At 32.8% G+C, this 23,620-nt stretch overlaps 1 protein-coding gene across 1 annotated transcript in view; it reads left to right on the top strand.

Annotated features, from left to right (window-relative positions):
* The window catches only part of LOC136800590 (leucine-rich repeat-containing protein 9-like), a 92,788-nt gene that overhangs the window by 38,558 nt on the left and 30,610 nt on the right, over positions 1–23,620 (top strand). The window contains exon 22 of the mRNA XM_067057274.1: positions 20,560–20,717. Within this exon, the coding sequence (XP_066913375.1) occupies positions 20,560–20,717 (158 nt within the window). The remainder of the gene's footprint in view (positions 1–20,559; positions 20,718–23,620) is intronic.

Raw genomic sequence — 23,620 nt, forward strand, 5'->3', positions numbered from 1 at the left:
ATTAGAAATTTCATATTGGGTCAATTTTGTAAAGTTTACAATGATTGTTGGCCATTCAAAGCCATGAGTTTTCCAATCTCCAACAGCCAATATACCACCATTTAAAAGATGTTCATAAGGAGAAACTTGACTTGTATTCAATTTCTGTCTAACCCATTCTCCAACAGGACATTTGACGTATTCATCATAATCAATGGAGATGTAGTAATCGATAACTAAGATACCCTCATTTGTCAATTCTCTTGCTTTATCTAATGCTTCTTCAATAGAGTTGGTGTAAATCGGTTGACTTCCTTGTGGAAATATTGGAGGAGGTATATTTAAGTGGCTTTTGTATGCATACGATGTTTCTTCAGCAATTCTTTTCGTTTCGAGCACAATTTCTTTTGTGTTTCTGAGGTTATTTTTCAGATGGATTGTTGTGAAATCATTAATGTCAGTATCTTGGCAGTATGCGTCCGGTGCGATCCACATCACATCAACTAATGTTGATAAATGTTCGATTGTCTTCTTTGTTTCATCCAGCCTATAATCACATTCATCGAGGAAAAGAGCTTTTATCCCTTTTGTAGTGATTATTAATTCCAATGTTTCCTAAAATATAAAAAAATAAATTTCATTTATAGGGATCATCTAAACGAGAAGAAGCTTTGAATACGGGTACGTTATCAAGAAAGTTTTAAAACTTTCTTGGTCTTATAATAAAAAAATTTAAATTTAAAAATTCAATGAAGGCTAGTTTCGATATTCAATTGAAAGGGAAAGATTTGAACAAAATGTAAAGTATGGTATAATTTACGTTGAAAGGTAACGAAGTTGAATATTACATAGTTACTTACGATATCATATAGACCGACCTTCTCTACTATTATCCCATGAGATTGAAATTCGTGTTTTGTTTGTATGTACAGTAAACTATTTCCTATGACCAGTTCACCAACAACGAACATCACACGACCGTTGAATTGTGGCTCCTTACTCAACATTATTGCCCTTTGCTTGAGTATGTGACTCTTTCCAGCGCCCAGACTGCCCTTAATCAAAAGTTTTGTATACTGGGCGTGATCTCCAATAAATGCTGGTAATTGTTCTTTTGAGTGAAATAAAATATTGTGGCTGGTACAAAGTGTGTCGATTGCATCGCTGATATATTTGACCCAGTTGGTTGTTGTGATTGGTGCTATTTGGTCTTTCTTCGAAATGTGTACAGCAAAAATGATCAAACGCAAAACCTTTATGAGATGCTCGACGGATGGTAGAAATGGTATCGGAACAGTTTGTTCAGGAAATCGTTTGAATATCGATGATAACCATAATTCTATGTCAGTGTTTATGTCAATGTAATGTTGAGTTTCGAAAGACAGGGTATTCTTCCCGACAGAAATCACTGGGAAAAATGTCCAGTCGGGACCAAACTGATCACCTAATCTTTCTTGGAATAGCGTGTGATATTTTTCGATTTGGTCAAAAGCGGTGTCATTGAGTTGTCTCTTTATTTCGATACCAATGACGAGTTTTCTTGGCCAAGAGAAAATGACCAGGTCAAATTCTTGATGTTTCTTTTTGCTGACGTCAGTTAAAAAACAAACCGATTGAAGGATAACTGTATCTTTTAATAAAGTCTCCTCTCTCATAGACAATAATTTATCGAAGAACATTTGTTCATAAGCCTCGCCACGATGTGATAACACCAATTCAAAAAACCATAACAAGTTTGAATCCGTGCATGGGTTTTGTTTAATCAGTTTCTCTATTCCAGGTTTTAGATTCTTTTTACCGTTCACATTTCTCAAAGTTTGTAGATAATTTCGTAGAGTGGCTTCAAGCTCTGCTCCTGGTTTCTTAGAAGCCAGCTCAGCTATGCAGCCTTTAATGAAGATATTTGTTTCTAAAATTGAAGGCGGTAAATTGACCTCTTTTCCATGCAATTCCTGGGCGACAAGATATGACATTTTAACGTTTAGGATCCACTTGTCGAAATCAGCAGCATTTATTTCTTTAGCATCATCAGTTGATAATCCTTGTTGTTGGACGAAAGTTTTTAACTGTTCTGTGAACCAATAATTGGGAAATTCATTCGATAAGTTAGCCAACGTTGTCAGAAATGTTTTTTCGAATTCGTAATCCAAAAGAGGAGCTGCAGATTTACTTGTATATTGATTTGAACAGAACACTGGAGGTATGAATACACATTCGTGTTTTGTGTTATCAACGAGAGAAGAATCGCCATATTCTCTCTGAAGTAAATAATCAGCTGCAGTTATTGGGTCGGTGAATATTTGGCCGTTGCCGAGATTAAACTGTTTAGTTTGATGCTGTAAAGTTTTTCTAGAGTATCTAAGAACTTGTTGGTGTAGTGATTTACCCAGAGTGCATTTCGATGGGTCGATCATTTTCGGTTTCATATCCATGACTTTTTTCTCCATCCTGTTGTTATTCGCTGCAGCCATTCTTTGTCCAACGGTATAGTGTTACTTTTTTACTCTGTTCTAAAATAATAAAGGTTATTTGTCTGCTATCATTTACAAAATAAACCCAAAAATAATATAATCTCTTAGCCTTGGTATCTTGAATAGATTTTAGAAAATAAGATGTTATTATTCCGTCCATTTGAATTTTAAGTGAAAAACTTTTCTTTCTACTGTCGAATACAAAAGACATTATCCAAATGATAGAATGTGATGTACCAAAAAAAACAGTATCCTAAACTTGAAGAATCTTTAACATCAAAATGAAACATAAACACGCTGTAGTTTAATTGATAAACTTTGTTTTAAGTTGTCCTTTGATAAGCGACGAATGTGAATTATTGTATCATAAATAAAAATCGTCTAAAGTTATCTGCAACAGCCCAAGACTAACCGTCAACTCAAATTATTTAAAAGAACTAAACTGCAAACCATAAACATCAAATTAAAATTCCTGTTTACGATCTGCAGTATATACCTTGCCTACCATTTTATTTATTTGACTCCCTGTAATGTTTTTCTTGTCTCTATTATTTATTTTCATGGTCGATCTTTTAACTCTTGTGTAATGTATTCACTATCAACAAATCTGACATGTTTACTTTGCTATAAATTTTTATTTTGTAAGAACACTTTTATTAAAGAGTCAAAACAGTAAACTTCCTTTATATTTTTGCAAAATATGCTGTTGTAGAAATTTCAATCAAAATTGGAATAAAAATTCACCCTCTATCTTAAACTAAATAACACTCAAGCACTTCTTAAACCAAACATATCAGACATACATTTTCTCTTTTTTCTAAACGTCTGATATTCAACAATTAATTTGTCCAATTAGATTGCAATTTTAATGAGGGTTTTGATGAATACTGACATACATAATAACAAGTTTTTTTGAAGACGACTATTTTTATTTTATTTTATTGGCAATTTGACAATTTTATTCTCAAATTGTTCTTACTTATTATGTTCTTATTGTCAACGTATTAGATAAGTTTTTAGGGCTGGAAAGGTTATTGTTCTAAAGAAAGGGAGAAATTATTCTGATATAAATAAGGGGGCAAGATAAATCGTTTCTTATAAAAGTGAAACTGATATATGATCTGTTTCAAATGACTCGCATGCTTGTAAAATTGCCAAAAATAAAGAGCAATTTAAGAACAATGCTGAGCTTGGAATTGCTCATTTTCAAGCAATTTAGCGGTCAGAGTAATAAAAATTGGGTATGAATTCGTTCTAAAATATCTCAATTTCATCCCAAAAATAAAAACAGGATAAGAACAAAGTGCTAGAAAAAATAGGAACAGCTGAACCTCAGCAAAAATCTACTAGTTCTTATAAAAAGAATAGTTTACTTCACTTTGTCAATGTCAATGTTTTCTTTGCTAAGTATTTCTTTTTTTGTTGTGTAATCATTTTAGAATTGACTAATTCACGTTGTTTTTTTATATGACAGCACTTTCGGTAGCCATTTTTTTCCTTCATGTTCTTGTCAAAATAATTTTGGAATTTTCTTAAACTTTTCCAATTACAAATGTTAGAAATCTTTTAATTAAGGCCTCGTTGTCTCTAAAACACCACCACTTTCTAGACTGGAGTCGTTTATAATGCGTGTATATGCGTTATATGCTAATACGATTATTATTACGGGATTTACTTTGTATAAAATTGTTTGACCAGAAATAGCGACCACGACCAGCGACCACGACCGGCGACCAGATAAATTTGGATTATAGAGTTTATCTGCTCTCTCCACTGTAGAGAATGTTTTATAATCAAGTCTGCAGAATACTAAAAAGTGACCTTTGAAGTAACCAATCATTTTCTTGACAAAGTGACACTATTTGACAAAAATATTGACAGAGTCATTAAGTATGATGTGTGTAAGCTTTGTTACACCAAATATTTTGATTATCTGAATGAGATGTCTTTAGTATGAATAGATAGAACTTGTCCGTAGGAAAAAATTGGGAAGGCCAGTTTTAGAGATATGAATCTAATCAATTATTCTATTGTCTTTATGCTGACAAAATGACTAATTTCGACAGTAAATAACAATCTGATGAATCTGCTTCTCAAACTATTTTCAAAAAATTTTGTGCCACTAATTTTGACGCTGATAATACAAAAGGATAGAAATTGACACCATAATCAAGCTCCAAGAGCGTCGAAATGGTTATATTTTATGTATTTGGCACGTGGCTTTAAATAGATGAGACAGGGGTGAGCTTACTCTTCAATATGATATATATTCAAATGATTAGGAGAGACAATCTACGTTGGAGAAAGGGAAAAAACTCGATAACCCAAATTTATCTGGTCGCTGGTCGCTGGTCGTGGTCACCGGTCGTGGTCGTCATTTCATGTCGATGTTTAGCAACTCCCCTTCCCATTTCCCTCGGAAGACGTTATCAATTTGAAAGGAGCAAGAGTTCAACTTAAGAGTTATTTCAAACAACATTTTTATGCATTTTCATTAAAAAAAAAAAAAAGAAAAAAAAGAATATCAGAAGGATCGCTTATGGATTCGTTCTATAACCTTTTAGCCGAACAGATAATGTGTTGGTCTATTTTAAGGACCAGATCAGGTTTTCAAATTAAAATAGTTAATTAAAATAATTGGTCCTTTAAAGATTTTTGTCTGATGTAATCTATCTCACAGAAAACCAAGATGAATACACGTTCTTTTATAAGAATATACTTTATAATTAGCCAAAAAATTAAGAATATACTAAAAATATTACCATCATCATTGGCATCTTAAAGCATTTTTAACTGGTAAATTGCCAACTGTCCCTCATCAAGGCTCAAAACTTTAAGTAAAGCGTATCTATATATAATTGGCAGTGGAAACAAGAGTGTCTGTAACTTTTGATAGTCAAATATAATTACCAGATCAGGTTTTCAAATTAAAATAGTTAATTAAAATAATTGGTCCTTTAAAGATTTTTGTCTGATGTAATCTATCTCACAGAAAACCAAGATGAATACACGTTCTTTTTTTAGAATATACTTTATAATTAGCCAAAAAATTAAGAATATAATAAGAGTATTTCCATCATCATTGGCATCTTAGAGCATTTTTAACTGGTAAATTGCCGACTGTCCCTCAGCAAGGCTCAAAACTTTAAAAAAGTATCTATAATTGGCAGTGGAACAAGAGTGTCTGTAATTTGATAGTCAATATAATTACCAGAACAGGTTTTCAAATTAAAATAGTTAATTAAAATAATTGGTCCTTTAAAGATTTTTGTCTGATGTAATCTATCTCACAGAAAACCAAGATGAATACACGTTCTTTTATAAGAATAGGCTTTATAATTAGCCAAAAAATTAAGAATATACTAAAAATATCACCATCAACATTTGCATCTTAGAGCATTTTTAACTGGTAAATTGCCGACTGTCCCTCAGCAAGGCTCAAAACTTTAAGTAAAGCGTATCTATATATAATTGGCAGTGGAAACAAGAGTGTCTGTAACTTTTGATAGTCAAATATAATTACCAGATCAGGTTTTCAAATTAAAATAGTTAATTAAAATAATTGGTCCTTTAAAGATTTTTGTCTGATGTAATCTATCTCACAGAAAACCAAGATGAATACACGTTCTTTTTTTAGAATATACTTTATAATTAGCCAAAAAATTAAGAATATAATAAGAGTATTTCCATCATCATTGGCATCTTAGAGCATTTTTAACTGGTAAATTGCCGACTGTCCCTCAGCAAGGCTCAAAACTTTAACTAAAGTGTATCTATATATAATTGGCAGTGGAAACAAGAGTGTCTGTAACTTTTGATAGTCAAATATAATTACCAGAACAGGTTTTCAAATTAAAATAGTTAATTAAAATAATTGGTCCTTTAAAGATTTTTGTCTGATGTAATCTATCTCACAGAAAACCAAGATGAATACACGTTCTTTTATAAGAATAGGCTTTATAATTAGCCAAAAAATTAAGAATATACTAAGAATATCACCATCAACATTTGCATCTTAGAGCATTTTTAACTGGTAAATTGCCAACTGTCCCTCAACAAGGCTCAAAACTTTAACTAAGCAATTTTATGGTTCATGTGCGTGTATGACATGCCAAATTTAGGTTTGATTTTGATCCTAACATAAGAATACCACAATAGAATCTTTATGGATCATTTTCCCCAAAAAATTAAGAATATCCACGATAAACACCATTCTTAAAAAAAAAAGAAAAGAGAAGAAATACCTCTCTAAAGAATTGCAATATTTGATATGCTATAGTCGTCTAATAATATAGCAGGTAGTAAATACATAGCCTGTACCAACCTACCCCACGGGTGTTTTTTATACTTAAAAAAAACTTGCGGTGTGTCGAACTTGGCATTATCTTTTCAGTCAGCGAAGAAGAGTTTGGTACAGGCTTGTAAATACAGGGACTTCATGTTTTGTTTCTTTGCTTTAGTTCCATGTAATTCTCACGAAAAGATATTAACGTAAATAAAACAGGCGTCGAGTGAAAGGCTCTATAAAATGTTGATAGTTTCCCTTCTACCTTATCGGGGAAAACTTCCTCGGGGAAAAGTGACGAAATTTTGGCCAAGTGACGAATATTTTTCCCCGACGAAAATTTTCCCCGGCCTTAATGCGTTTACTGACTACCAGCAAGTGACGAATATTTTTCCCCGACGAAAATTATCTCCGACGAAGTTTTCCCCGATAAGGTAGCTCTTTTTAAAAACCTGGGTTTTCGTTAAAAAAGAATTTCTCTCTAAAAGACTAAATATAGGTATTTCTAAATATTACTGGGGTATTCACCCTTCGCACAACTTTCCACCCAAACAAAAAATTTTTAACTTAATATTTCTGGACATGAAGTTTTGTTCACCAAATATGAATTGGCTTTGGTAAAAATGTAGGCATCCTTTGTGAATTCTTGTAGCTTCGGCTACCATTTTTAAAAAGAACGCAAAAAATGTCTACCATAATATTAAAGATCACTTCCACTCCAGTTTCTTTATAGTTCGGTGCAATGACTGTATTCTTATTAAAGGTTGATCGTTTGACTTTAGCTTGACTATATCAGAGTTCTGTATAAAGGACGACGTTTATTGGGGACCTTAGAGCATCTTAAAGATGACTTGACTAATAATGCAGAAATAACACAAACGTTGGGCTATAGCGATCTGCAGTTATTTTGTGAAGGGTGAAACCTTCCAACAATTCTTGTAGCTTCGGCTACCATTTTTAAAAAGAACGCAAAACATTTTCCAAGCAAAAAATGTCTACCATTATTAAAGATCACTTCCACTCCAGTTGTTAATAGTTCGGTGCTATGACCGTATTGTCATTAAAGGTTGATCGTTTAACTGCCTGACTAGATTAGAGTTCTGTGAGATTTGTCCACTTTATCTCAAAAGTATAAATGATGTCTTTTAAGTTATGGGAATCAAGATTTATATTGTATTCAATTAAAACATATTTTTACATGTGATTTTATAAGAAAATTATCAACAAAGACTAATTGCATTCTAAATGAATATTGTCTTCTTCTATTTCATTATTTGCAAAAATTGCAAAAATAATGAAATTGCTTTCAACGTGATACTGTTCAATGTGTCCCAAAAAAAAAAAAAAAATGATCGGACAAATTTTTATATAAAGTAAAATCGTTATAATTTACACACTGTATGGGGGTCCTTGTTCCTTAACAATAAAATTCACATCAAAAAGTATTGTTCCCTTATGTTCCAGTTTAGCCATAAGAAGCAGTATTTGAGAATTACTACTTCGTAATAACATGTAAAGTCGTTTCTTTTACTTTAAGAATGAAAAGGTTTGTAGCATACAACAATTAAAACCATTGTGCCCTTCTATTTATGCCATAACAAGCAATAATATATCTAATAAAATGAAAAAATTTAAAGCTTGAATATTTGGATGGGTCACGGCAAGAAGCAACAAAAATTTATTTATTTATTGATAAATTTTCTTCCTACTCTATGGTAGAGCATCTTCACCTCGAACATAACTCATAAAAAAAACCTATCATATAGCATTTTCAGACATTTGATTAAAAATTTATTGTGCGCTTCTGTCCCGGTTTTGTCAAAAAAAATTTAATTTCATGATAATATGTCAAGTCACTTTTTTTATTTATTTAAACAATGAAGAATGTTGTACATTGGACACAAAAGTTACACTCGTGATAATTTCATTGTGTACCACTGTCCCAATTCCACAACAAGAACGGAGTGATTCAGAAATTTCCCATCACGTGATATTATTTTAGTTCCTTTTTTTAACAAGGAAAAGGTTTGTTGTGCAACGCATATAATAGTTACAATGGTGAAGATTATGAACTGCAGAATCTAACGGTTTTAAAACGTTTACAATGATGGTTGGCCATTCAAAGCCATGAACTTTCCATTGACCAACAAACACTATACCACCATTTAAAAGATAATCATAAGGAGAAACCTGACTTGTATTCAATTTCTGTTTAACCCATTCTCCAACAGGACTTTTGACGTATTCATCATAATCAACGTAGACGTTGGGATCAATAACTAAGATACCCTCCTTTGTCAATTTTCTTGCTTTATCTAATGCTTCTTCAATAGAGTAGGTGTAAATCGGTTGACATCCTTGTGGAAATATTGGAGGAGGTATATTTAAGTGACTTTTGTATCTATACGATGTTTCTTCGGCAATTCTCTTTGTTTCGAACACAATTTCTTTTGTATTTCTGAGGTTATTTTTCAGATGGATTGTTGTAAAATCATTGATGTTTTTGTCTTGACAGTATGCGATCGGTGCGATCCACGTCACATCAACTAATGTTGATAAATGTTCGATTGTCTTCCGTGTTTTATCCGCCGCATAATCACATTCATCGATAAAAAGAGCTTTTATCCCTTTTGTAGTGATTGTTAATTCCAATTTTTTCTAAAATATAAAAAAATAAATTTCATTTATAGGTATAATCATCTAAAAGAGCGGAAGTGTTGAATACGGGTACGTTGTATTCAGTTTTCTTAGTCTTATCAAGAAAGTTTTAAAACTTTCTTGGTCTTATAATAAAAAAATTAAAATTTAAAAATTCAATGAAGGCTAGTTTCGATATTCAATGGTCAATTGAAAGGGAAAGATTTGAACGAAATGTAAAGTATGGTATAATTTACGTTGAAAAGTAACGAAGTTGACGATGGCGATATTACATAGTTACTTACGAAATCATATAGAGCGATATTCTCTACAATTATCCCATGAGATTGCAATTCGTGCTTTGTTTGAAAGTACACTAAGGGATTTCCCATGAGAAATCCATTAATGACGAACATCACACGACCGTTGAATTGTGGATCCTTGCTCAACATTATTGCCCTTTGCTTTAATATGTGACTCTTTCCAGCGCCCAGACCGCCCTTAATCAACAGTTTCGTATATTGGGAGTGATCTCCGATAAATGCTGGTAATTGTTCTTTTGAGTGAAATAAAACATTGTGGCTGGTACAAAGTGTGTCGATTGCATCGCTGATATATTTGACCCAGTTGGTTGTTGTGATTGGTGCTATTTGGTCTTTCTTCGAAATGTGTACAGCAAAAATGATCAAACGCAAAACCTTTTTGAGATGCTCGACGGATGGTAGAAATGGTATCGGAACAGTTTGTTCAGGAAATCGTTTGAATATCGATGATAACCATAATTCTATGTCAGTGTTTATGTCAATGTAATGTTGACTTTCGAAAGACAGGGTATTCTCACCGACACAAATCACTGGGAAAAATGTCCAGTCGGCACCAAACTGATCACCTAATCTTTCTTGGAATAGCGTGTGATATTTTTCGATTTGGTTAAAAGCGGTGTCATTGAGTTGTCTCTTTATTTCGATACCAATAACGAGTTTTCTTGGCCAAGAGAAAATGACCAGGTCAAATTCTTGATGTTTCTTTTTGTTGACGTCAGTTATAAAACAAACCGATTGAAGGATAACTGTATCGTTTAATAAAATCTCCTCTCTCATAGACAATAATTTATCGAAGAACATTTGTTCGTAAGCCTCGCCACGATGTGATAACACCAATTCAAAAAACCATAACAAGTTTGAATCCGTGCATGGGTTTTGTTTAATCAGTTTCTCTATTCCACGTTTGAGATTCTTTTTACCGTTCACATTTTTCAAAGTTTGTAGATAATTTTGTAGAGTGGCTTCGAGCTCTGTTCCTGGTTTCTTAGAAACCAGCTCAGCAATGCAGCCTTTAATGAAGATATTTGTTTCTGAAATTGAAGGCGGTAAATTGACCTCTTTTCCATGCAATTCCTGGGCGACGAGATATGACATTTTAACGTTTAGGATCCACTTGTCGAAATCAGCAGCATTTATTTCTTTAGCATCATCAGTTGATAATCCTTGTTGTTGGACGAAAGTTTTTAACTGTTCTGTGAACCAATAATTGGGAAATTCATTCGATAAGTTAGCCGACGTTGTTAGAAATCTTCTTTCAAAGTCGTAATCCAAAAGAGGAACTGCAGATTTACTTGTATATTGATTTGAACAAAACACTGGAGGAATGAATAGACATTCGTGTTTTGTGTTATCAACGAGAGAAGAATCGCCATATTCTCTCTGAAGTAAATAATCAGCTGCAGCTATCGGGTCGGTGAATATTTGCCCGTTCCCGAGGTTAAACTGTTTTGTTTGTTGCTGTAATGTGTTATGAGAATGCCTCAGAACTTGTTGGTGTAGTGATTTACCCAGAGTGCATTTTGATGGGTCGATAATTTTCGGTTTCATAGCCATGACTTTATTCTCCATACTGTTATTATTCACTGTAGCCATTTTCCTTTCAACGGTATTGTTACTTTTTTACTATGCTTTAAAAAAATAAAAGTTGTCAGCTATCATTTACAAAATAAACCCAATCTTGAACAGATTTTAGAAAATAAGATGTTATTATTCCGTCCATTTGAATTTTAAGTGAAAAACTTTTCTTTCTACTGGCAAAAAAGACATTATCCAAATGATAGTATGTGATGTATCAAAGTCACAATACCCCAAACTTGAAGCATTTTTAACATCAAAATGAAACATAAACATGTTGTAGTTTAATTGATAAACTTTATTTTAAGCGGCCCTTTAAAAAGCTTACGACCACAGAAATAAAGTGTTTTCAAAAAGACATTATCCAAATGATAGAATGTGATGTACCAAAAAAAAACAGTATCCTAAACTTGAAGCATTTTTACCATCAAAATGAAACATAAACAAGTTGTAGTTTAATTGATAAACTTTGATTTAAGTGGCCCTTTAAAAAGCTTACGACCACAGAAATAAAGTGTTTTCAAAAAGACATTAATCATGTGATATGATGTACCAAAAAACAGTGTCCTAAACTTGACGCATCTTTAACATTAAAATGAAACATAAACATGTTGTAGTTTAATTGATAAACTTTGTTTTAAGTGGCCCTTTGAAAAGCTTACAACCACAGAAATAAAGTGTTTTCAAAAAAACATTAATCATGTGATATGATGTACCAAAAAAACAGTATCCTAGACTTGAAGAATCTTTCATCTAAATGAAATATAAACATGTTGTAGTTTCATTGATAAACTTTGTTTTAAGGGTACACGATGGTCAATTGACTATCTGAACAAAATTTGTTATAGATCGTTATGCCTTACTTTTTGGTTAAAACGATTTGTATAGTTCAAAAGGGCATAAAAATGGCTACTGAATGGTGTAAAAATTTTTTCAAAATGGCAGCTTAATCAACGGCTATGACGTAATTTTCAAAAAGTACAATAAAACTTCAATGAGTTAACATGCCAAATTGAATAACTTTCACATCCCCCGTAGGTACAAAACCGTGCTTCATTTTGTTGATTTATCGTTTCGTTGAGTAATTATGCCTATTTACATTTTTTTGTTTCTAAAAAACCTAATTTTTATCTTTAATTCAATATTTCTCTTCAACAAAGACCTAAAACGATAAACTGAAGCACGGTTTTGTTATTCAAAATCTCCTCTTTCCAATGAAGTTATTTTCATTGAAATCGGCCTGATAGATTTGGCATGTTAGCAGTTTGAAGTATGCACACTTACTATAAAATTTGAAAAAATCAGTTTTCAAGAAATCCAAGTTTAAAGTTCTCTTCTATCTGCTTTGATCTTTGCCGAAAAGTTAATCTGTTTATTGAATTGGAACTAAAGAAGAATGTTCTCTTCGCTGAACATAAAAGGAAAATCTAATCAATGGGGGTTTTTAAACAGAAATCTTTTGTAAAAGCTTTCAATGAAAAGATAATAAAACTCTTTCAATGCAGTACGTTTTGCGATTTTTGGACCTACCCCGGTGGGCTGTAGGTCCTATAAATTAACCTCTGTTCGTCCGTTCGTTCGTCCGTTCGTTCGTCCGTTCGTTACTAGCTTTTCTCGGGATTGGCTCATTAGTTTTTCCTAATTTTTGGCACAAAGATGCAAAATGGTAATGCCCAAAATGTGACGGAGCCCGATTTTCGAAAAAAATTCATTTCCGGCCGAAAATGCCGGAAATATGCCGGAAAAACCGGTTTTTTGGCATTTTCTCGAGATTTCATCATTAGTTTTTTCTGATTTTTTGCACAAAGATGCGTATTAGCAATGCCTAAAACATGGATTAGTCCGATTTTTGAGAAAAATTCTATTCCGGCTGAAAATGCCGCTGAAAATGCTGGAAATATCCCGGAAATCGCCGTTTTTGCAGATTTTCATTGGACTTTTTCCTTATATTTCGTTGTTTTTTCACACAAAAACATTATTTGTAGCAATGCCCACCATCAAGCATGGTTTAATTGTCAATAAAAGTGATTTTTGAAGCCGGAACTTTCTAAAAATCGCCGGAACAACAAAAAGCCTATTTTTTTCGCCGGAAAAACGGTATTTCTTGAATTTCTCGAGCTGTACTTTATATTTTTTCATGAAATTTTGCACACTGATGCAAAATGGCAATACCTAAAATATGACAGAGCCTGATTTTCAATTAACGTACTTTTTCGGCCGAAAATGCCGGAAATATGCCGGAAAACCGGTTTTTTGGCATTTTCTCGAGATTTCATCATTAGTTTTTTCTGATTTTTTGCACAAAGATGCGTACTAACAATGTCTAAAACATGGCTTAGTCCAATTTTTGAGAAAAATTCTATTCCGGCTGAAAATGCCGGAAATATCCCGGAAATCGCCGTTTTTGCAGATTTTCATCGGACTTTTTCCTTATATTTCGTTGTTTTTTCACACAAAAACATTATTGATAGCAATGCCCACTATCAAGCATGGTTTAATTGTCAATAAAAGTGATTTTTGAAGCCGGAACTTTCTAAAAATCGCCGGAACAGCCTATTTTCGCCGGAAAAACGGTATTTCTTGAATTTCTCGAGCTGTACTTTATATTTTTTCATGAAATTTTGCACACTGATGCAAAATGACAATACCTAAAATGTGACGGAGCCCGATTTGCGAAAAATATTTTTTCCCGGCCGGAAAATGCCAGAAATATGCCGGAAAACCGTTTTTTTTACATTTATTTACTCGAATTTTCATCTTTAGCTTTTTCTGATTTTTTGCAGAAAGATGCGTATTTGCAATGCTCAAAACATGGCCGAGTTCGATTCTTGAGAAAAAAATTTTTCCGGTTGAAAATGCTGGAAATCGCCGTCTTTGCAGATTTTCATTATATGTTTTCCTTGTATTTCTATGTTCTTCACACAAAAACATTATTGATAACAATGCTCACCATCAAGCATGATTCAATTGTCAATAAAACTGATTTTTGCGACCAGAACTTTCTATTAATTTTTCCCTACAACCCTTCCCTCTCCCCCCATCAACAATCAATGATGAATTTATTGCGTTATGCATTGTCGCTAAACGATATATTTTCTGACTGATTTTTTTCTCCTCGCATTGCTATCTAACTTTCATCATCAGGTAGGTCCATTCAGCATCTAGCTTGTTTACGATGATTCAAACAATTTTCCATTTAATAATATACATCTTTGAAAAGAGCGTAAAATTTTGCATCAGATACATTCAAAAAAAATTTTTCAGATTTTTTTTGCTTTAATTTTTGAAATTGACCATCGTGTACCCTTAAGTGGCCCTTTAAAAAGCTTACAACCACAGAAATAAAGTGTTTTCAAAAAAACATTAATCATGTGATATGATGTACCAAAACAACAGTATCCTAGACTTGAAGAATCTTTCATCTAAATGAAACATAAACATGTTGTAGTTTAATTGATAAACTTTGTTTTAAGTGGCCCTTTAAAAAGCGACAAATATGAATTATTGTATCATAAACAAAAATCGTCTAAAGTTATCTGCAACAGCCCAAGACTAACCGTCAACTCAAATTATTTAGAAAAATCAAACTGTAATCCATAAACATCAAATTAAAATTCCTGTTTACGATCTGCAGTATATACCTTGCTTACCATTTTATTTATTTGACTCCCTGTAATGTTTTTCTTGTCTCTATTATCTATCTTGAAGGTCCTTGAACATTGGTTAATATTTTAACTCTTATGTTATGTATTCACCGTCAACAAATCTGACATGTTTACATACCATACTTTGCTATAAATTTGTATTTTATAAGAACACTTTTATTAAAAACAGTAAACTCCTTTATATTTTCGCAAGATACACAGGCGTAGCGAGATACCCTGCGAAATTTATGAGGGACTGCAGACGTTTATGACATATTCATTATCTTTTGATAAAACAAAGACAATAATCACAGTGTCGTAAAAACCGCTCTCATCATAAATTTTGCAGGGTATCTTGCTACGCCTTTGCATGATACCTTTAAAAAAATACATTTTAATAATAAAAAATAATAATAAAAATGATATGAAGGAAATTTAAATAATCTTGAAATTATACATCTGTTGTAGAAAATTCAATCCAAATTGGAATAAAAATAAAAATATCCCCTCTATCTTAAACTAAACAAGATCCGCACAAATGCGACTAAATATTTCCCCCTTACACTTACAGATGGACTCATTGAGTTTAAAGCCCGAAGGGCTAGAGTTCAATCTCAAACCTTTCCCAGGCAAGAAAAAGTGAAGCCTTAAAAATGCGCCGTACTTCAGTAACTTTCGAATTATTTATTATTTAAAGGTCTGATTGTAGCAGTTTAAGATTTTGAAAAAAATGAAAACTCGACCCCAGGCCCAAAAATCAAAATTTTCAAAAAAGAAATATGGTTTGTCTCTTAGCCAATCAGATTGCTTATATTTTTCAAGTTCAGGAAAGGAAAACAAAATTGGAGTTATGGAGCCAAAAAAGGGGAACATTCGATAAATGGAGGTTTTTTTATATGAGTTTATTAGGAGATTTTCATGCTGCCAACGAATTTGTTCGAGTTAAGGAGACGTTCGAGTAATAGAGGTTCGAGTTATGGAGACTCTACTGTATTTAAAAAAGTAAGCTCATCTCCAGGATAAGATGATAAAAACTTCGGGCATTACGATACGCTTATAAAAAAGTGTAGGCTAAAAAAATAGAAAAAGGGCTCGGTACTGAAAGGGTTAACAGCATACACTCTTTTTTTATAAGAACAATCAGGCTTAGACTGAAACAATAGGTCTATTATTCTAGACAATAGAAAAAATAAGAACAGGCTTAGGCTTAACTCAAATTTCATGGTTCTTATAAAGAAAGAGCGTAACGAGGGTTCATAACAAGAAAATGTCAAAGTGAGGAACGTTGCATATTATTGTAGTCATGTGTTTTAAAAATTACACTGAATGTAAACCTCAGATTAAGCACAAAATGTATATTAATGTATATATATGTATATAATGTATATTAAAAAATGTATAACAAAAGAACAGTAAAGCTAAGTTTGTTAAAAATCAAGGAAACCAGCACAAATGGGATAGGCCAAATCAGCAGTTTTTATTGGAATCATAAAGGCAAAGGTCAAACAATTGCATTGTGACCTATTTGTCATTTTTTTAGCAATGACTTGCTTTATTCTATCGACCTCTTTGTCAAGAATATATGTCAACCTGAAATATCGGACAATAGTTTTTCTATCGACTTCTTTTATTTGTCGAGAATGTAAATCAATCTGCTCAAGCAGACAAGGTTTATATTTTTGCCGTGTACGAAATATCGGACAATAGTTTTTCTATCGACTTCTTTGTCGAGAGTGTAAATAATCAATCTGCTCAACAAGCAGACAAGGTTTGTTTTATCGACCTCTTTGTCGAGAATGTAAATCAATCTGCTCAAGCAGACAAGGTTTATATTTTTGCCGTGTACCTCTTAAGTGATCAAGCACTGTTGTTTACTCACACTGTTGGTGATCAATGCTTCCTTAATCACCAGCACACTGTATGGCACTTTTAAGAGAAAAAAAAAAAAAAATATTGCATCCAAAAATTTCAAAAATCCTTAGGAAAAAGATCCCTGAAAGTCACTTTTAAAGCTGTCTGACTGTCTGAAAAATAACCAGAGAGAAATTTTCCAATTCAGTCGAGTTGACAACCAAAACAGTCCAGAACATGCACCACATGGTGAGTTAAATTTCCTCAATAAAAATCGCACATTGATTAATCCTGACTAAAGGTTTTACACTATAGACAAGAGTTCCGCCTCACTGCAAAAATCAATCGGGAGAGGCGTGGGCGTTATTAAAGGTGCAATCCGCCACCACATAACACGGTTTGTTATTGTTTTTCTAAAACTCGATTACTTTTAGGGTGCATAGGGGAATTTCCAGTTGAGGCGGAGTGATCGAGATAAAAATATCACGTGACTTTTGACGGGGAAAAAATCAAAACAAACTTATGTGGTGGAAGGCACAAAAAATTATCTTCCTTTCTCAGAAAAAAGCTATCATTTTGTTTCAGCTGAAGGTAACCTGATAACAGCTGTTCATAATTTTCTTACATGCACGGTAAACCTCTGAAGGCACTTGAAAATTATACATCTGAGGAAAATAGTCCTCCCGCGGAAAATTTCACAACAAGAATCTTGTTGTGCGCCAGAAAGTCAAAAACTGATACGGCGACCTATTCATAAACACAATCACGCAACTTTGTTGTCATCCCCAGTCCTTATAGACGAACGCGGTCCTTACGATTTCGAGATTGCATTTTCGTCAGATCGTATGTTTTCACCCAGTGGGTTCGACTGACAATTCCTGCATTAAAAGCCAAGATGCAATATGTTTATTAAATACACGCTCACAGTATCTCTAGTCAGAGAAAACAATCACACATTCAAAAGTGTCTTTAGTCAGGAAAACAACCAAAACACGTACCAAAACAATCACACAAGTTTCAAAAGTTTAGAAAATCCACAAAACCTCTGACCTCATGAATGTAAGAACCAAGAATTGAAGACTTTGTTTTGGGGTCACTCGGTAAACAAATCTCATATAACTTGTTCCAGAGACATTGTCCATATAAGAGTTTGTATTTCAAAGTTCAAAGCAAAAATATTTCTCGTACTGCCCATTTTTCTCATCAATTCTTCAACTTGAACCAGTTTCACATCTCAATAGAATGTTAATACCATTTTGCCAATCATTTAATGTCCAAAGTTATGGGGATGTAGCATTTTCTTCATGTCAAGCAAATGTCTCTGAAATCTTTAAGTTGGTTTGGTATTCGGAAGAGGTAATCCATGGATATCTTTGTAATCAATGATGAAAAACTCTTCAAATTACTGATGATTACAGTTGAAGTGTTAGCCTCACATTTCATGTAATTATTGGTTGCCAATTAGATGAAAATTGTATGTTTTTTGTTCGTCAGAAAAGAGTTATAACTTTTAAAAAGCCAAGAGTGAATTTTTGTCCATCTTGTATTTTGATCTGAATTATTCGTGTCTTGATTACTCAAAAACATGCGCGTAACATCAAGGTAAATCCGTGCGATTTTGTCTGAATAACTAAGGCAAATGAAAACAAAAACAAACTTCGCAATGTGGTGGCGGATTGCCGCCCACTTTAAGGGCGCAAAAAGGGCGTAAGTAGCCAAGGATCGGAGAAATGCCTTTTTAACTAATATTTCCCCTTATAGCGGGGAAATATTCAATAACACTCAAACACTTCTTAAACTAAGCACATCAGACATACATTTTCTCTCTTTTTTTAAACGTCTGATATTCAAAAATTAATTCGTCCAATTAGATTGCAATTTTAATGAGGTTTTTGATGAATACTGACTTATATAATAACCTTGTTATAAGAACAAGTTTTTTGAACTCAACTATTTTTATTTTATTTTATTGGCAATTTGACAATTTTATCCTCAAATTGTTCTTATTATGTTCTAATTGTCAACGTATTGGATAAGTTTTTCGGGCTGGAAAAGTTATTGTTCTAGAGAAATGGAGAAATTATTCTGATACAAAAAAGGGGGCAATGTAAATCGTTTCTTATAATAGTGAAACTGATATATGATCTGTTTCAAATGACTCGCATGCTTGTAAAATCGTCAAAAATAAAGACCAATTTAAGAACAATGCTGAGCTTGGAATTACTCATTCTCAAACAATTTAGTGGTCAGAGTATTAAAGATTGGGTATGAATTCTTAGATACCTCAATTTCATCCCATAAATAAGAACAGAATAAGAACAAAATGCAAGAAAAAATAGGAACAGCAAAAACCTCAGCAAAAATCTACCGGTTCTTATAAAAAGAATAGTTTACTTCACTTTGTCAATGTCAATGTTTTCTTTGCTAAGTATTTCTTTTTTTGTTGTGTAATCATTTTCGTATTGACTAATTCACGTTTTTTTTATATGACAGCACTTTCGGTAGCCATGTTTTTTTTCCTTTATTTTTTTGTCAAGAAAATTCTTAGAATTTTCTTAACTTTTTCAATCTATTAATTTTTGCTTCATTGTCTCTAAAACACCACCACTTTCTAGACTGGAGTCGTTGTATAGGCGTTATATGATAATACGATTATTGTTACGGGATTTAATTTGTATAAAATTGTTCCCTCCATTACTTTTTGCTTTATTTCTACTATGTCTGAATTAGTCGTCTAGCTTGCTAGGCTACCACTTTCTTAAGAAATTGCGCACAAAAAATACTTACAAAATGGTAAATTTAAGTAATAGTTATCGCACGGTACCGAGTACAATATGCAATCATGGACAAAAGATTTGTAGACTTCTGCAATATTTTCAGAAAACTTCAATAATCGATCAAAAACAAGTTCCCAAGAGGCTCTGGGTGCTTTCCAAACCCATATAAAGCCTTTGAAAGTCACCCACTACAGTCTAACCACAAGGGCAAACCACAACGGCTTGATTAACTGGCTTACACCAGTATCAAAACGCTGATTGTTTGCTTGTGGTTCCCTCAAAAGCAATTCAAAAGCAATGCAACGACTTCGAAAGTGTTTTTCTTAACTTCCCTTCTTTTTCAGACACATTGAAGAGTCATTTTGCTCTATTTCTCATCATTTTTCACTGAAATTTCATTTGTCTACAAGCTTTTGTCCATGATTGTGGGGTGTATTTTTTGAGTTCACATTTTTCGTTATATTTCAAAATAAGTTACGTTATATGATATATAACGATTATTGCTACGAGATTTAGTTTGTGTACTAAAATTTTTTCCTCCATTACTTTTTGCTTTATTTCTACTATGTCTGAATTAGTCGTCTAGCTCTGCTAGACTAGGTAAACAATATGATGGAATACAGCATTTATGTGCACGTTTTTAGTCAAGCTCAACGATAAAAATATTTTAAAAACACTTTTACACACAATGATTTTTCATTGTAATAATTTTGGATGTTAAAAATACCCATAAAATGTAAAAAAGAGCCATAATCTGGATATCCAGACTGTAAATTTTTTTATTTTACTGATGTTTCTAGTTTACCGCCTGGTCTTCCTGAAGCGATTTGCATTCAAATATCAGAAGGCAGCGCACGCGTTTATTTGATATTTCGAAGGCGTATTGGCGGCCACTCAAAAGCTCTTCAGGAGCGGGCAAATTTCCCATCAGAGAGGAATGATACATGCTATTTTTCATATAAGAAGTTTCTTTTCAAAACAAATCAACAATTTTTCATTTTTGCATTTCTTTAACAGGTCTTGTGTTTAAACCACAATCACATTGAGAGTATTTTCCCCAAGAAGTCTGGTACCAACAGTCCACAAGTCATATCAACCAATAAGAATGCTTCTTCAGATGATTCGACCAATCAATTCAAAGCAGTCCTCGAGAATCTGGAAGTACTTCATTTAGGGTATGTTTCCATTATCATTCTTTTTAAATTCGAATCACATAAAGAATATTCAAAACTTTTGAAGCATTCCGATGTTCTTAACTTTTTGAGTTTTAAGCCGTGAAGTGCTCTCGACATGTTCTTATTTTTACAAATTTGTGAGCGTTTTTATCAATTCTCCTTAGAAAGTAGGTGTTTTATGGTCCGCAAAGCCTTAAAATGTTCTTAGCTTGTTCTTAATAGTTTGTTCATCGACGCCTCATGTTCTTATATAGTTTGTTCTCATACAACGAAAACGTGCAATGAAATGAACGAATTGAAGTTCATTACAAACTGATAATATCCCGTAACGATTATCGTATTATCATATAATACCCTGTTATTTTTTACCGCATTTTTTCTTTTCTCAGACTTTTTTTGAAAAAGGTTAATTTCGAATTAAAAAGCGGTTTTGTGCTTGTTGGGTAGATAATCAGAAGTAAGCAATATTATCAAAAGGAGAAATTTTTTTTTAAATCGAGAAATGAAGATGAAAAAATTAAAAAATTTTCTAATAAACTTCTTAAAGAACTGTGCTATGATAATGACAATGATTATAGAGCAAAATTACTGTATAATGAAATCTTTCAAAAATATCTATTCAATTGTAATTTATGGACCGAATTTAGGGTCTTAACTAGACAGGTTGTGTATAGTCATTACAATTTTGCCCCAAAGGCGACTCCGGAGGCTTCTTATTTGATAGCTACTGTATTGCTATTTACCCGAATGTAGGGAAGGGTACCACCCTTTTTTCCTGGATTGCTCCACCCACCCTTGATCACTCCTTTGATTGCTGAGCGTCAAGTCGAGTACCATTTTTGTACTAAGTACTGTAAGGTGTATAACCCGACCAGGGATTGAACCCACGACTTTGCACTGTAGCTGAATGCTCTACACGTATTTTCTCATAAGAACATCCAAAATAATTGAAGCCTTCATATGTTCTCAACTTTTTGAGTTTTAAGCACAAAAATATTCTTAACATGTTCTTATTTTCATCATTTTTCGAGCATTTTTGCCCATTTTCCTAAGAAATTGGGTATTAGAGTCTACAAAGCCTTAAACTATTCTTAACTTTTGGCCATCGAAGCCTTATGTTCTTATATAGTTTGCTCTTATAAAAAAAGTGTACCTTTACAAGACAGTCACTAAAATACTATAATAGCAAAATGATATTTGACTACTTAAATCAAAATGAATGTCATGTCATTTTTGACGTGTGTCACGTTCAAAGTGATATGACAAAAAAAATGTTCATATAAGAATGCAAAACATTTATTGTAGCTTAGTAACTAAAGACGTAAATTCTCGTGATCCAAAGCACGATAAATGTTCAAAGTTTGGAGAGTTGATGTTTCACATAAAAGTGCTACCAAGAGGTATTTCGGGTCCCATATCTTCCGAAGGACTTTTCCGTTTGCTTTGAAATTTGACAACCTTCTTAACCTAAGGTTGAACTACAACTGGTGTAAAAATGAAGGTTATAACATAAGTTGAAAATAAGCTTAATTTTTGTAATCGCAAATTTAACCGCTAAAAATCGCGAATTTCTCAACCAAAAATACACTCAAATATAGCATTCTTGTTTCCACTGCCAATTATATATGGATAGACTTTAATCATGTTTTGACAGAATGGTACAGTAGATTGTGTAATAAAGAAAGTTGACACTATTTTTCAACAAATAAGAAAAAAACCAATACCAATGGTCTGATATAATATTTACTAACAAATAAAGGATTAAAACCTTCCCACTCTCTGTACACGCTTTTTTTATAAGAATGGTGTAAATCCATTTCATCATGGATATTCTTAACTTTTTTGGAAAATCATCCTTTAATATTCTGACAGCATTCTTAGGTTAGGATCCTAATTCAGATTAGATTTAACATTTAGTACATACGTTTCAAACATTAAATGACATTTTTGTGAAAGGAGTGAGCCTTTTGGGTAATTGATAATTTATAATTGAAAATGCTCTAAAAATTGCATTCTTGGCTTGAGTAGAAAAATTCCATGATGGTTATATTCTTGGCATTATTCTTATTTTTTAGGCCATTTTCATTATGGACATTCTTATAAAGTGTATTCTTATAAAAAGGCGGGAGTGAGGATATAGGTGGGGCGAGATGGAGTTTTTTACAAGCTCCTATTTGATTTGATTGGTCGTAAACCAGCAATAAAACAATTTTTATTACTTCAAATGACCAAGTATCTTTCTTATAAAAACTCCATCTCATCTGGATTAGGTTTGCAAGATTACCAACACGTTCGAATCAAAGCTCTACTTTTGTCGAACTTTTAAAAATAAAATGACCTTTTGAGGAATTTTAGTTACGAATTTAGTATTTTTGGAATCTCTTACAGAGATTGGATTACTTTTTCATGGGTTTTGAGTTTTTGTACTCCTTTAAGGGATTTTCTGAAAGTCGTGATAAATGGACACATTTCGCCTCAACTCGCCCCGACGCCATTTTTCCGTAAATTTACAACACAACATCCTCCAACTCCTCGGAATATTTCACATAAATCGTTCGGGATGCTATAATATGATAGATATATTTTCGATGTTTCTCCGTGGAGAGTATGTTGAAAATTATTCTTAGGAGGATTCTTATAGGATCCATTTGAAACCCGAATCTACCATTCTGACAGCTTTTTCTTCCCCACTTTCCGTTAAAAAATTGTGCAATAACACGAAAATAAAAAATATATAGTGTTTCCGGAATGCGGGTCAAGGAAAAAAGCTCTCATGCGGCCGGCCGGAAAAAAACCTTTTTTGCTATTTTTGATAACTTAAGATCATTGAAATAGAACTTTAAAGATAACTTTTATGTACAAACAGTATGAAGTAAGCCCTGAATACTAATGTATCAACTACT

The sequence above is a fragment of the Clytia hemisphaerica genome, unplaced genomic scaffold, assembly GCF_902728285.1.
Source record: "Clytia hemisphaerica strain Z4C2 unplaced genomic scaffold, Clytia hemisphaerica genome assembly, whole genome shotgun sequence".
Lineage (NCBI taxonomy): Eukaryota > Metazoa > Cnidaria > Hydrozoa > Leptothecata > Clytiidae > Clytia > Clytia hemisphaerica.